The 12,665-nt window shown below is 42.0% G+C and overlaps 1 protein-coding gene across 2 annotated transcripts; it reads right to left on the bottom strand.

Annotated features, from left to right (window-relative positions):
* Window positions 1-280: 280 nt before the first annotated feature.
* cnr1 (cannabinoid receptor 1) lies at window positions 281-1,738 on the bottom strand. Of its 2 annotated transcripts, XM_067983866.1 has the most exons (2): window positions 1,641-1,702; window positions 281-1,538 (listed from the first exon to the last, which is right to left on the bottom strand). In XM_067983866.1, exons 1-2 carry the CDS (start codon window positions 1,700-1,702, stop codon window positions 281-283), a joined length of 1,320 nt encoding a protein of 439 aa, XP_067839967.1. The 2 variants fall into 2 exon arrangements, with proteins under 2 accessions (XP_067839967.1, XP_067839968.1); XM_067983867.1 differs by having other exon boundaries at window positions 281-1,738.
* Between the last annotated feature and the right edge of the window lie 10,927 nt (window positions 1,739-12,665).

Below are 12,665 nucleotides of genomic sequence, written 5' to 3'. Positions count from 1 at the left end.
TTTTTAGTGAGATTTGCTACATTCCCACGCATACTACTGTTTTCATTGTTACAGTGCAAACCAAGTTCTTCAACCAAAAACTTGGTTGTAGTTTGATGTACATGAGCCAGTTGGATGGGTGCGGTTCCTAAATTGGTTTTGCTGCATATCTCAAGCTAGTACGAATGATGTCATGGCAAAATGTTGGAAGTGCTGCCTAAGTTCTTTTTAAAAGATCTTTAGAGGAATGCGATGTAATCATTAAGAATTATTGTCAGTGTGAATCATCAGATCCCTACACTCACACGGCCTCGGCTGATGTCTCCGTGGAGACCGAGATGGCCACTTGAGCTACTTTTACAGTGCTTTTGATGCAGTTTCTGGCAGCTGTTTGCATGGTGCCAGGATGGTTCCCCGGTTTCTGTTGGCAGTCTGACTCCAGGCTGTTTTCCAGTGGCTGAGCTGATGCTCCTTTGCAGGAGCAGAACATGCTGCGGAAAGCGTGCCTCAGATCTTTGCTCCTCAGAGCGTAGATAATAGGATTGACTGTTGAATTGAGTAAGCACAGCATACTGCAAAAGGCAAATATCGTCTTTATCAGCTTGTTAATTTTCCCAAAGACGTCGTATACCATGATGGCTAGGAGAGGGCCCCAGCCGATGATGAGGACCACAAGAATAAGGACAAGCGTCTTGGCCAATCGGATGTCCATGCGTGTTTGATCAAGGCGAGTAGTTTGCACTTTGCCGCCCTCAGTCACCTGTACAATTATACTCTTCTGAGTGCCACGCTGGATCATGCGGACAGCATGAACATGGGCCTTCCACAAAATGTACACATAGGCGTAAATGATGAAAAGCATCAAAGCACAAGTGACACCGATCCAGAACATCAGATAAGTCTCATCGATGAGCGGAAAGATGTCTGAGCAGACAGAGTTCAGTTTTTTACAGTTCCAGCCCAACAGAGGAAGGACGGCAATTATAATTGATATGGTCCACATAACAGTAAAAGCGATGACTGCCTTTGGCCGTGTGACAATCCTCTTATAGGCAAGGGGCTTGTGTATAGAGATGTATCGATCTATGGCAGTCAGGAAGAGGCTACCCACTGAAGCTGTGAAGGAGGCTGTAACGCCACCAAGTTTGAATAGGAAGACATTGGGGCTATCTTTCCTTTGGAATACATGGAAGTCCACAAAACTGTACACAAAGATCACACTGCCGAGGAGGTCAGCCATTGCCAAGCTGCCTATAAAGTGGTAAGAAGGTTTGTATCTGAGACTGCGAGATCGGATTATAACACATAGAATCAATACATTCTCTAGTACTGTGAAAGTCCCCAAAGTCAAAGCCAATACAGCAATAGCCATCTGTTGACTTGGGGTTAGAATCATAAAGCATTCCATGTCCATGAAGTTTTCTCCACACTTTATTGTTGATTCATCATTCATTATAGAGTGGTTGTACAGGTAATTTGTAGCATTCATTGAATCATGAAGATTGGCATTGGATAAAAGTTCCTCCCCTGCAGTCATTTTTTCTAGATAAGCATTGCCTTTTGCTAAGGAAGAATGCAGATTCTGAGTGACGTAACCAAATTTTGTCATGTTGAGGTCTACTTTAGTGTCTTCATATTGTACTTCATTGGAAGCAATATAAAGGAGATCGGTAGTGATTGTTCGGAAAGTTGTATCCGAAAGGGCTTCTAGTAGCGATTTCATAATAGTTTTCAACGTGTGAAACGTGCGGGCCGTTTCTTTCCAACAGACTACAAATTGAACTGGGAAAAAGCTAGGACAAAGAAATACAGAAATTATTAAACATATATTTAAACAGTAGCATCATCTTTTAAATTGAAGTTAATTATCATTGGAATTTGTTAAATCCTAATATATTCTTCTAGTTTGCTGTATTAAGTTTTGTGCTTTTTTATCTTAGTTTACACTTCTGTTAAAATAACAGTGGAAGGAATTTCATTTGAAGACATAAAGCATTTGTTCAATAGTATGGCTGCACATAGTGACACCACTATTCCCAGCCAGAATGGAGATGATTGGGTAATTCCCCCATCAATCAAGCCTGTAAGTGACTGCGATTGATTTTACACATATAATTTATATGTAACTATCCCCCACTCACAGCATTTTGCTGGAGAAATCATTCTGCTTTTATCGGGCGCCATAATCACCTTGCTCCTGTCATAAGTTCTGTTTGCTGTAGTTTGTAGAGACGCTTTTTAAATAGATTCTGTAGACTGTTTGCTGTAGTACGCTGTTTAAATAGACTCTGTTGAGTAAATAGACTTTGTTTGCTGTAAAATAGATTCTTTGCTGTGAGTCCTGCGGTAAATTCTGCCCCGCCTCTAACTCATTGGCTGACACAGTGGTGTCAATAGACACTCTGCACCAGTATCCCATATATCTAACCTCAGAACATAAAATTGAAGTATTAATCAAGAAATAATAGGAGCTTGTAACAAAGGTAATACAATAAACGTGGGGGACTTTAATCTTAATAAAGACTGGGGACAAATCAAATTGGCAAAGATAGTTTGGAGGACGAGTTCATGGAATGCATTTGAGACAGTTTCCTAGAAAAACACATCATGGAGCCAACCAGGAAACAGGCTATTTTAGATATTGTCTTGTGTAATGAGGCAGGGTTAAGTAGTAATCTCATAGTAAGGGATCCTCTGGGGAAGAGTGATCATAATATGATAGAATTTCACATTGAGTTCAAGCGTGATGTACTTAAGTCCAAAACAAGTCTTAAACTTAAATAAAGCCAATTACATAGGCATGAGGGGCGAGTTAGCTAAGGTAAATTGGGAAATTAGATTAAAAGGTATGATGGTAGATAAACAATGGCAAACATTTGAAGAAATATTTTATAATTCTCAATGAATTATTCTATTGAGAAATGAAAACTCCATGGGAAAAGTGATCCAGCCGTGGCTAACTAAAGAAGCTAAGGATAGTATTAGATTAAAAGAAGAGACTTCTAATGTTGCCAAGAGTAGTAGTAAGCCTAAGGATTGGGAGAGTTTTAGAATCCAGCAAAGGATGACCAAAAAATTGATAAAGAGGGAGAAAATAGAAAGGAGAATGAGCTGCTGATCAGTTCTTATAGGATTGATGTTGGAAAGTAGTCACTTTTTAGTGCAATTTAAAAAAAAACCTCTCTAAGGGACCCACATTTACCTCTTTACATACTTGTAGAAGCTCTTACAATCTGTTTTTATATTTCTTGCTAGTTTACTTTCATTCTATTTTCTCCCTCTTTATCAATTTTTTGGTCATCCTTTGCTGGATTCTAAAACTCTCCCAATCCTTAGGCTTACTACTCTTCTTGGCAACATTAGAAGTCTCTTCTTTTAATCTAATACTATCCTTAGCTTCTTTAGTTAGCCACGGCTGGATCACTTTTCCCATGGAGTTTTCATTTCTCAATAGAATAATTCATTGAGAATTATAAAATATTTCTTCAAATGTTTGCCATTGTTTATCTACCATCATACCTTTTAATCTAATTTCCCAATTTACCTTAGCTAACTAGCCCCTCATGCCTATGTAATTGGCTTTATTTAAGTTTAAGACTTGTTTCGGACTTAAGTACATCACTCAGGAGAAATTAGAATGGGGAATAAGGAAAGGGCAGAGATATTAAACAAATATTTTGCATCTGTCTTCACAGTGGAAGACACACAAAGCATTCCAGATATAATGGGGAACCAATGGGCTAATGAGAGTGAGGAACTTAAAGTAATTAATATTATATAATTATATAAGAAAAAGTACTGGAGAAATTAATGGGACTAAAAGCCAACAAATCCCCTGGACCTGATGGCTTACATCCTAGGATTCTAAGAGAGGTGGTTGCAGAGATAGTGGATGCATTGGTTGTGATCTTCCAAAATTTCCTAGATTCTAGAATGGTCCCAGTGGATTGGAAGGTAGCAAATATAGCACCACTATTCAAGAAAGGAGGGAGAGAGAAAACAAGGAACTACAGGCCAGTTAGCCTGACATCAGTCGTCGGGAAAATGCTGGAAACCATTATTACGGAAGTGGTAACAGGGCACTTAGAAAATCATAATATGATTAGGCAGAGTCAACATAGTTTTATGAAAGGGAAATCATATTGGACAAATCTATTAAGTTTTCTGAGGATGTAACTATCAGGGTAGATAAAGGGGAACCAGTGGATGTAGTATATTTGGATTTTCAAAAGGCATTCGATAAGGTGCCATACTTGTTACACAAGATAAGGGCTGGGGATAATATATTAGCATGGATAGGGGATTGGTTAACAGACAGAAAACAGAGAGTAGGAATAAACCGGTCATTTTCAGGTTGGCAGGCTGTAACTAGTGGGGTGCCGCAAGGATCAGTGCTTGGGCCTCAGCTATTTACAATCTCTATTAATAATTTAGATGAAGGGACCGAGTGTAATGTATCCAAGTTTGCTGATGATACAAAGCTAGGTGGGAAAGTACGCTGTGAGGCGGACGCAAAGAGTCTACAAAGGGACATAGACAGGTTAAATGAGTGGGCAGAAACGTGGCAGATGGAGTATAATGTGGGGAAATGTTGGTTTTCAGAGAGATTTGGGTGTCCTTGTACACGAAACACGAAAAGTTAACATGCAGGTACAGCAAGCAATTAGGAAAGCAAATGGCATGTTGGCCTTTATTGCAAGGGAGTTGGAGTACAAGAGTAAGGAAGTCTTGCTACAGTTGTGCAGAGCTTTGGTGAGACCACACTTGGAGTACTGTGTACAGTTTTGGTCTCCTTACCTAAGGAAGGATATACTTGCCTTGGTGGCAGTGCAACAAAGGTTCACTAGATTGATTCCTGGGATGAGGGGGTTGTCCTATGAGGAGAGATTGTGTAGAATGGGTCTATACTCTCTGGAATTTAGAAGAATGAGAGGTGATCTCATTGAAATGTATAAATCTTTTAGAGGACTTGACAGGATAAATGCTGACAAGCTGTTTCCCCTGTCTGGAGAGTTTAGAACTAGGGGGCATAGTCTCAGGATAAGAGGTCAGTCTTTAGGACTGAGATGAGGAGGAATTTATTCACTCGGAGGGTTGTGAATCTTTGGAATTCTCTACCCCAGAGGGCTGTGAATGCTCAGTCATTAAATATATTCAAGGCTGAGATTGATAGATTTTTGGACTCTAAGGGAATCAAGGGACATGGGGATCGGGCGGGAAAGTGGAGTTGAGGTAGAAGATCAGCCATGATTTTATTGAATGGCGGAGCAGGCTCGAGGGACCGTATGGCCTACTCCTGGATCCTATGTTCTTATATTTTTAAGTGATACAGCAACACAGGCATATCTTAATAAATGGGCAGGCTGATGGTGCATGACTTCTCGGCATATAGTTCCACAAGTAAAGGTGATGTTTACATTTGTCTTAGGGCAATAATTGATGCACTATTTTTTATAGTAAAGATATAGTATAATCATTAGCGTTCATTGAGACCACATAGTGGTCTATCTCAGGGTGTCTATCCTACGGCCCAAAGGTCACCTGCGGCCACATTATGTCTTTGAAGCCCAGCCAACGTAGTCCTTTTTGTGCCTACGTTTGTAATTGGAGGTTTGTCCTGTTTGAATTTTATGGGCCTAAAGGATTGGAAAGGGCTATTTTTAGCACTGTTGCCTTTTTGATGAATAAATCCTAAATCAGAATATTGAGATCTGTTAGTTATAGCAACTTGAGATATATGAAAATTAATAGGAACATGGATTTAAACTTTATACATGGCACCCAAAGCCCCACAAGGACAAAAGGTTGGACACCCCTGGTCTGCATTGTGTGCTGTATTTCTTTTAGTTTAACCGTGTTGTCACACGTGGGAATCTTAACATCCATGAAATCGTTATATTATCTCCGAGCGCTTTACAATAAGGATGAAAGGTATATGGTAGAAAACAAGCACTGGGAAAGGAGAGGGGAATGGAGGCGCTCGGATGAGGAACAGAAGGCACAGTCGAAAATGAGGGTTTTGAGGAGATGTTTAATAACAAGGAGGGAGGTGGCGAGGGAGAGGGAAATGGGTATAGAATTCCACAGGCAGTAATATAATGGCTGAGCAAACATTCACTGATGGTAGAGTTGAGGGAGCATGCAGCGAGAAGGAATCTGGTGTTCGTGGTTTGGAGAATTCATGAAAGGATATTAGGCAGGAGGAGATCTTTAAGGTAGAGTGAAGCATGGTCATAATTTAAGAATTTTGAAATCATCACACTGGGACACAGGGAGCTAATGGAGCTTGGATGGACTGGATGATGGAAACATGGGACTTAAAGTGGCGGGTGAGAACGTGAGCTGCAGCATTTTGGATTAGTTGAAATTTGTGGAAGGTTGGCGCAGGGTGACCAGCTAGAAGGGCAGAGGGCACGCATTGGAACACAGGAGTGAAGAAGGTGGTGAAGGTAGGGAGGGGCGAGGACATGGGCCAACTTATAGAGGAGGATAAGGGTTTTGAAATCGATGAGTTGGGGATGGAGAGCTAGTGAAAGTTGGCAAAGACAGGGATGAATTAGTGTGGGGTCGGATGCGAGTGGCAGAGGTTTGCACGAATTGCAACTTGTGAAGGGTGGAACTCAGAAGGCCGATGAGGAGAACATTGGAGTAATCAAGTCTAGAAGTGACAAAGGCAAAGATATGGGATTCAGCGGCATTGGGGGTGAAGTTGAGCCAGAAGTGGGCAATGCGGCAGAGGTGGAAATAGTTGGTCTTGGTGGTGCCTAGGACCTGGAGTTTGAAGTGCAGTTCAGGGTCGAACTGATCAGTCAAGATACATACCATCAGGCTCAGTTTAAGTGAGCGGCCAGGGAGAGAGACAGTGTTGGGAACTACAGTGCCAAGATTTTGGGGAGAATGGCTTCGGTCTTGCGGATATTGAGTCAAAGGAAGTTATTGCTCTACCAGGATTTGATGTCAGCTAAGCAATCAGGTAGCACAGTGTGGGTGAAGAGTCAAAGATAGTAGCAGAGAGGTAGAACTGGGTGCATCAGCATACATATGAATAATGTCACCAAGAGGCAGCATGGAAATGAGGAAGAGAAGGGAGTTCCAGATGAAACTGTGGGGCACATCTAAGATGACTATGTAAGGAAAGGAGAACTCATTGCAGGAGATCTTCATTGGACAGGTATGGATGGAACCAGACTACAACAATGCCACAGAGGAGAGATAATGGAGGTGGATGGAGTGGTTGACTGTGCTGGAATGTTGCGGGGAGGTTAAGGAGGCTGAGAAGAAATAGCATACCACAGTCACCATAACAAAGGACATCATTGATGATTTTGACTAACGCAGTTTTGCTGCTTTAGGGAGGATAGAAAGTGGAATGAAGAGGGAGTGAGGAGAGGTGGGCATGGAGATGGTTGTCAATCTGTGTAAAGTCCTCAATCACGATTGAAGACTTTACACAGAAAGGGAAGGTTGACAATAGCGGGTAGTTGAGAATGGGGTTGAGCAGCTGAGCAGATGGTCTCAATCTTCTAAATGAAGAAATCTAAAAGGTTCTCACGTTTGGTGTACAAGATGAAGATGGGAGAGAGAAGATGAAAGGGGAGAGAACAGATGATTCATCATCGAAAAATAGAGGAGCCTGGCTTGTTCTAAACCTCTAGGATAATGCTGGAATAGTGGGAGGATTTTTTCTTTTTTGATCTTTGATATCAGATGTCAACAGGTTGATGGAAAATGACGTAGTGTTCATACTAATGCAATGACACAGTAAAATGTCTTTATAATGCAATATTGTCTATAGCACTTTGGTTTTGTATTATAGGATAAAATTGTTTTCATATTCAGTACATTCTTCAACAACACTACCAGCGTTAAAAAGAAAACTTGAAACGTATTAGATTATTTTTTGTATTTACAATGAACCCTCCAAGGCTTGCAATCTAATCAAAGATGTTTAACATGATGATTTCTTTTTTTTTGTATTATGTTGGCGCAGGATGAGAATTCATGCCCATGATTCCCTACATGCTAAATTCTGATCTTGGCTAGGCTGTCAGGGCAACAAATATCTTAAAAGAATGAGGAATCACCATGGTTGCTTTTGGCCTGGAAGCAGTATGCATTCCCCTTCCCTTAGCAGGAAGTGGTGTATCCTACAGGGATACCTAAAAGAGGGGCAGAGAAATTATTAGTTTCTAGTGGATATGTGCCCGTGGAGCAAAGTGCCACTAATTTGGCACTGATTGCCACTAATTGTCAATATTACTCAGAGAGGGCACAGGATGGCTGGTTTGGGGAATGTAAAAACAGCACCTTGATGCATTGAATGATCTCATGAGGTTGGAATTAGGGCACATGGTTGGGCAGAGTACAGGGAGCTTCATTCCGCTTTACATTGCCCGAGAGTGCTTGACACCGACAGTAGGGGTAGATTTCTGTCTTCACCACACTCGGGTGGTAACTGATGGAACGGATTGCTCACCCTGATTTTCATTCCATTGATTACAAATCCTACATAACTGAAATAAATGCAAAGTGTTGCAAAATATACAGCAGGTCCATCAGCATTTGAAAAGAGAAATTTGAAAAGAAAACAGGTTAAGATTTCAAGTATAAACCCTCCATCAGGACTGGATGTCTGACAAAGGGTCTAGACCCAAACCATTAACCTGCCTTTTCCCTTTTCAGATGCTGTATACTTGAAAGATTTTAGGGCTGAAATTCTTCACCGTTCCGATGGATTTCTGTGTAATTCCAGGATCAGGGCCTGGACCTGCGAAGATTAGAAGTGCTAAATTTTATTTCAATGTTGTAAGCAATAGCTTGAACAGGGGATTCACTTGGGTAAACTCTTACCCTTTCTGGGAGGTGGGGGGGGAGGGAACCTGACATCTCCCCTGGCCCGGCAAGCATCAGCTGGCATCTCTGGCCTCCTCAGCAGGTGGGGAATCACAGATGTGTCCCCAACCTGTCCAAGACCCACTCCACGTGTACCCTCCCCCATACCCCAAACATTTAAGAATATAAGAACATAGGAACAGGATTAGGCCATTTAGCCCCTCGAGCCTGCTCTGCCATTCAAAGAGATCATGGCTGATCTGTGACCTAACTGCATATACCCTCCATAGCCCCATATCCCTCAATACCTTTGGTTAACAAAAATCTTATCAATCTCAGATTTAAAATTAACAATTGAGCTAGCACCAACTGCCGTATGTGGAAGAGAGTTCCAAACTTCTACCACCCTTTGTGTGTAGAAGTGTTTCCTAACTTCACCCCTGAAAGTCATGGCTCTAATTTTTAGGCTATGTCCCCTAGTCCTAGACTCCCCAACCAGCGGAAATAGTTTCTCTCTATCTACTCTATCAGTTCCCTTAATATCTTGAAAACTTCAATCAAATCACCCCTTAATCATCTAAATTCCAGGGAATATAACCCTAGTTTGTGTAATCTCTCCTCGTAATTTAAGCCTTGGAGTCCAGGCATCATTCTGGTAAATCTACACTGCACTCTCTCTAAGGCCAATATATCCTTCCTAAGGTGCAGTGCCCGGAACTAAACACAGTACTCCAGGTGTGGCCTAACCAGGGCTTTGTAAAGCTGTAGCATAACTTCTATCCCCTTGTATTCTAGTCCTCTAGATATAAAGACCCAGCATTCCATTAGCCTTTTTGATTATTTTCTGTACCTGTCCATGACATTTTAATGATCTATGTACATGGATCCCTAAATCTCTTTGGACCTCCACTGTTTCGAGCTTTTCACCACTTAGAAAGTACTCTGATCTATCATTTTTAGGTCCAAAGTGGATGACCTTACACCTTGTTTACATTGAAATCCATTTACCCACAGTTTTGCTTCCATCTACAATGTTTACAGTGCTGCCAATCTTTGTATCATCGGCAAACTTGGCTCTCTATCCCGTCATCTAAGTTGTTAATAAATACAGTGAATAATTGAGGCCCCAATACAGATCCCTGTGGGACACCACTAGTCACATCCTGCCAATTTGAGTACCTGCCCATTATCCCTACTCTCTGTCTCCTGCAGTTCAGCCAATTTCCTAACCAGGTCAATAATTTGGTCTCAATTCCATGAGCTTTAGCTTTAGCTGACAGTCTCTCATGAGGGATTTTATCGAATGTCTTCTGGAATAAATAACATCCATAGACATTCCCCTGACCACTACTTTAGTCACCTCTTCAAAAAATTCAAGCAGGTTCATCAGGCATGACCCACCCTTTACAAATCCATGCTGGCTCTCTCTGATTAACTGAAAATTTTCAAGGTGTTCAGTTGCTCGATCCTTAATTATAGACTCCAATAATTTCCCGACAATAGATGTTAGACTAACTGGTCTATAATTTGTTGGTTTCCCTCTCTCACCTTCCTTAAATAGCGGAGTGACAATTTTCCAATCTAAAGGAAAGGTTCCTAAATTGAGAAAACTTTGGGAATTTATAGTTAGGGCTCCTGCAATGTTCTCACCTACAACCTTTAAAACACTGTGGCATCAATGGCGGAGGTCGCTGGCAGGCATTACCCTGGTGTAACTTCCAGGATCGTGTTCCTGAGAAATTTCTAATAACTCTTCCTCTGAATGTCAGGTTTGGCTCAGTGGTAGCACTCTTGCTTCTTGAGTCAGAAGGTTATGGTTCCAAGTCCCACTCTAGAGATTTGAGCACAAAAATCTAGGCTCACAATCTAAGTGCAGTTCTGAGGGAGTACTGCACTGTCCTTTGGATGAGATGTTAAACTGAGGCCCCAGTTGCCCTCTCAGGTGGACGTAACAGATCCCATGGCACTATTTTGAAGAAGAGCAGGAGAGTTTTCCCTGGTGTCCTGGACAATATTTATCCTTCAACCAACATCACTAAAAAAAGAACAGATTATTTGGTCATTATCACAATACTGTTTGTGGGACCTTGCTGTGCACAAATTGGCTGCCGCATTTCCTGCATTGCAACAGTAACTACACTGTAAAGCGCTTTGGGACATCCTGAGGTCATGAAAGGCACTATTTAAATGCTACTCTGTTATTCCTTCGTTACTTCTTTTTTTCTTTCTTTCTGAACACAGAATTCACAGGAAAACAAAAAGGAAGCAAATGCCCTTATATCACTTTATAGTGCTGAGCACCAGAGGTGTCCAAAAATCATTCCTGCAGAAATTCTATGATAACAAGGTTCACATTTTAAAGAAAATTTGGTGCTTAAAGGTTAACCAGTCAAACAACAAGAACATAAGAAATAGGAGCAGGAGTAGGCCATACGGCCCCTCGAGCCTGCTCCGCCATTCAATAAGATCATGGCTGATCTTCGATCTCAACTCCACTTGATTCCCTTAGAGTCCAAAAATCTATCGATCTCAGTCTTGAATATACTCAACGACTGAGCATCCACAGCCTTCCGGGGTAGGGAATTCCAAATATTCACGGCCCTCTGAGTGAAGAAATTCCTCCTCATCTCAGTCCTAAATGTCCTTGGATATGTCAATAACTATTAAAGCAGGTCGTAAACCAAAGACAAAATGTTTTGTCATTTTATATTGCTATGCCAAATAGACTATAAAACAATATTCAGCACATTGTACCAGCAAAGCAACAAAAGCCAAAATATACTAGTATTCAATAAAATGTTACTTTAATATATTTCATGTAGTGTGTAGAGATAGCAGCTGTTGGCTCTGGAGCAAGATACTAAATGTTTTGTTTGCTCAAATGATTTTCTGGGAAGAATAATTCTTTTTCAGTTTTTTATTGCTTATCAAGGTGAGGGATGTCAGTGCTGGGGAATGCAACACATTTCCACTGTTGGGCACACGAGCAGCATTAAACACTCCCAAATCATGAACAGCTGCAGAGTCAAAGGCCCCGATATTAGCAGGGAGGCAGAATGGCAGTGGGGGGGGGGCAATTGGGAGCGTGGATAACCTGCCCCATAAAATCTGTCTGTTCCCTACGGAATCGCGAGTCAATTGGAGCCACTTAACGTGGCTTCCGGGTTTGCCGTCCGAAAGCTGCGCAGAGGGCGGACTGCGCACCCGCATCACAGGCTGTCAGCTGGAGGAGCTCTATTTAAAGGGGCAGTCCTCCAATGGCTGCTCCTGGAGCAAACACCCACACAGCACAATGGAGCAGCACAGGCGCAAGGCTGCTCCTAGATTTAGTGATGCCTCACTCCAGGTGCTACTGGATGGGGTGAGGAGGAGGAGGGATGTCTTCTACCCAGCGGACGGGAGGAAGTGGCCTGCCTCTGCTACCAAGAAGGCCTGGCTCGAGGTGGCAAAGGAGGTCACCGGCAGCAGCAACATTTCTCGCACCTGGATACAGTGCAGGAAGCGCTTCAATGACCTAACTAGGTCAGTCAAAGTGAGTACACTTACTCATTCTCCTACATTCTATCTTCCACATCACCGCCCCCACTCCACAACTCATTCTGCATTGCCAACACTACTCTATCACATCACTCCTCACACCCACTCAAAGCTCATCCTCAACTTACCTGCACTTCCTCAACTCCCCATTACTCAAGCCACCACTATCACTCAACCCAATCCTCATACAATGTCATGGCTCCGTCTCATACTCACACTCTGATGCATTTCTTTCACGGTCAGCCGCACCCAAACCAATGTATTCATCGGTTGGCCACATCACCATCACTCACTCATGCATCTGTACTTTCTCCTCT

Source organism: Heptranchias perlo, chromosome 5 (assembly GCF_035084215.1).
Source record: "Heptranchias perlo isolate sHepPer1 chromosome 5, sHepPer1.hap1, whole genome shotgun sequence".
NCBI classification, from domain to species: domain Eukaryota; kingdom Metazoa; phylum Chordata; class Chondrichthyes; order Hexanchiformes; family Hexanchidae; genus Heptranchias; species Heptranchias perlo.
The sequence above is the reverse complement of the archived record's forward strand: the minus strand, read 5'-3'. Positions and strand labels throughout refer to the sequence as shown.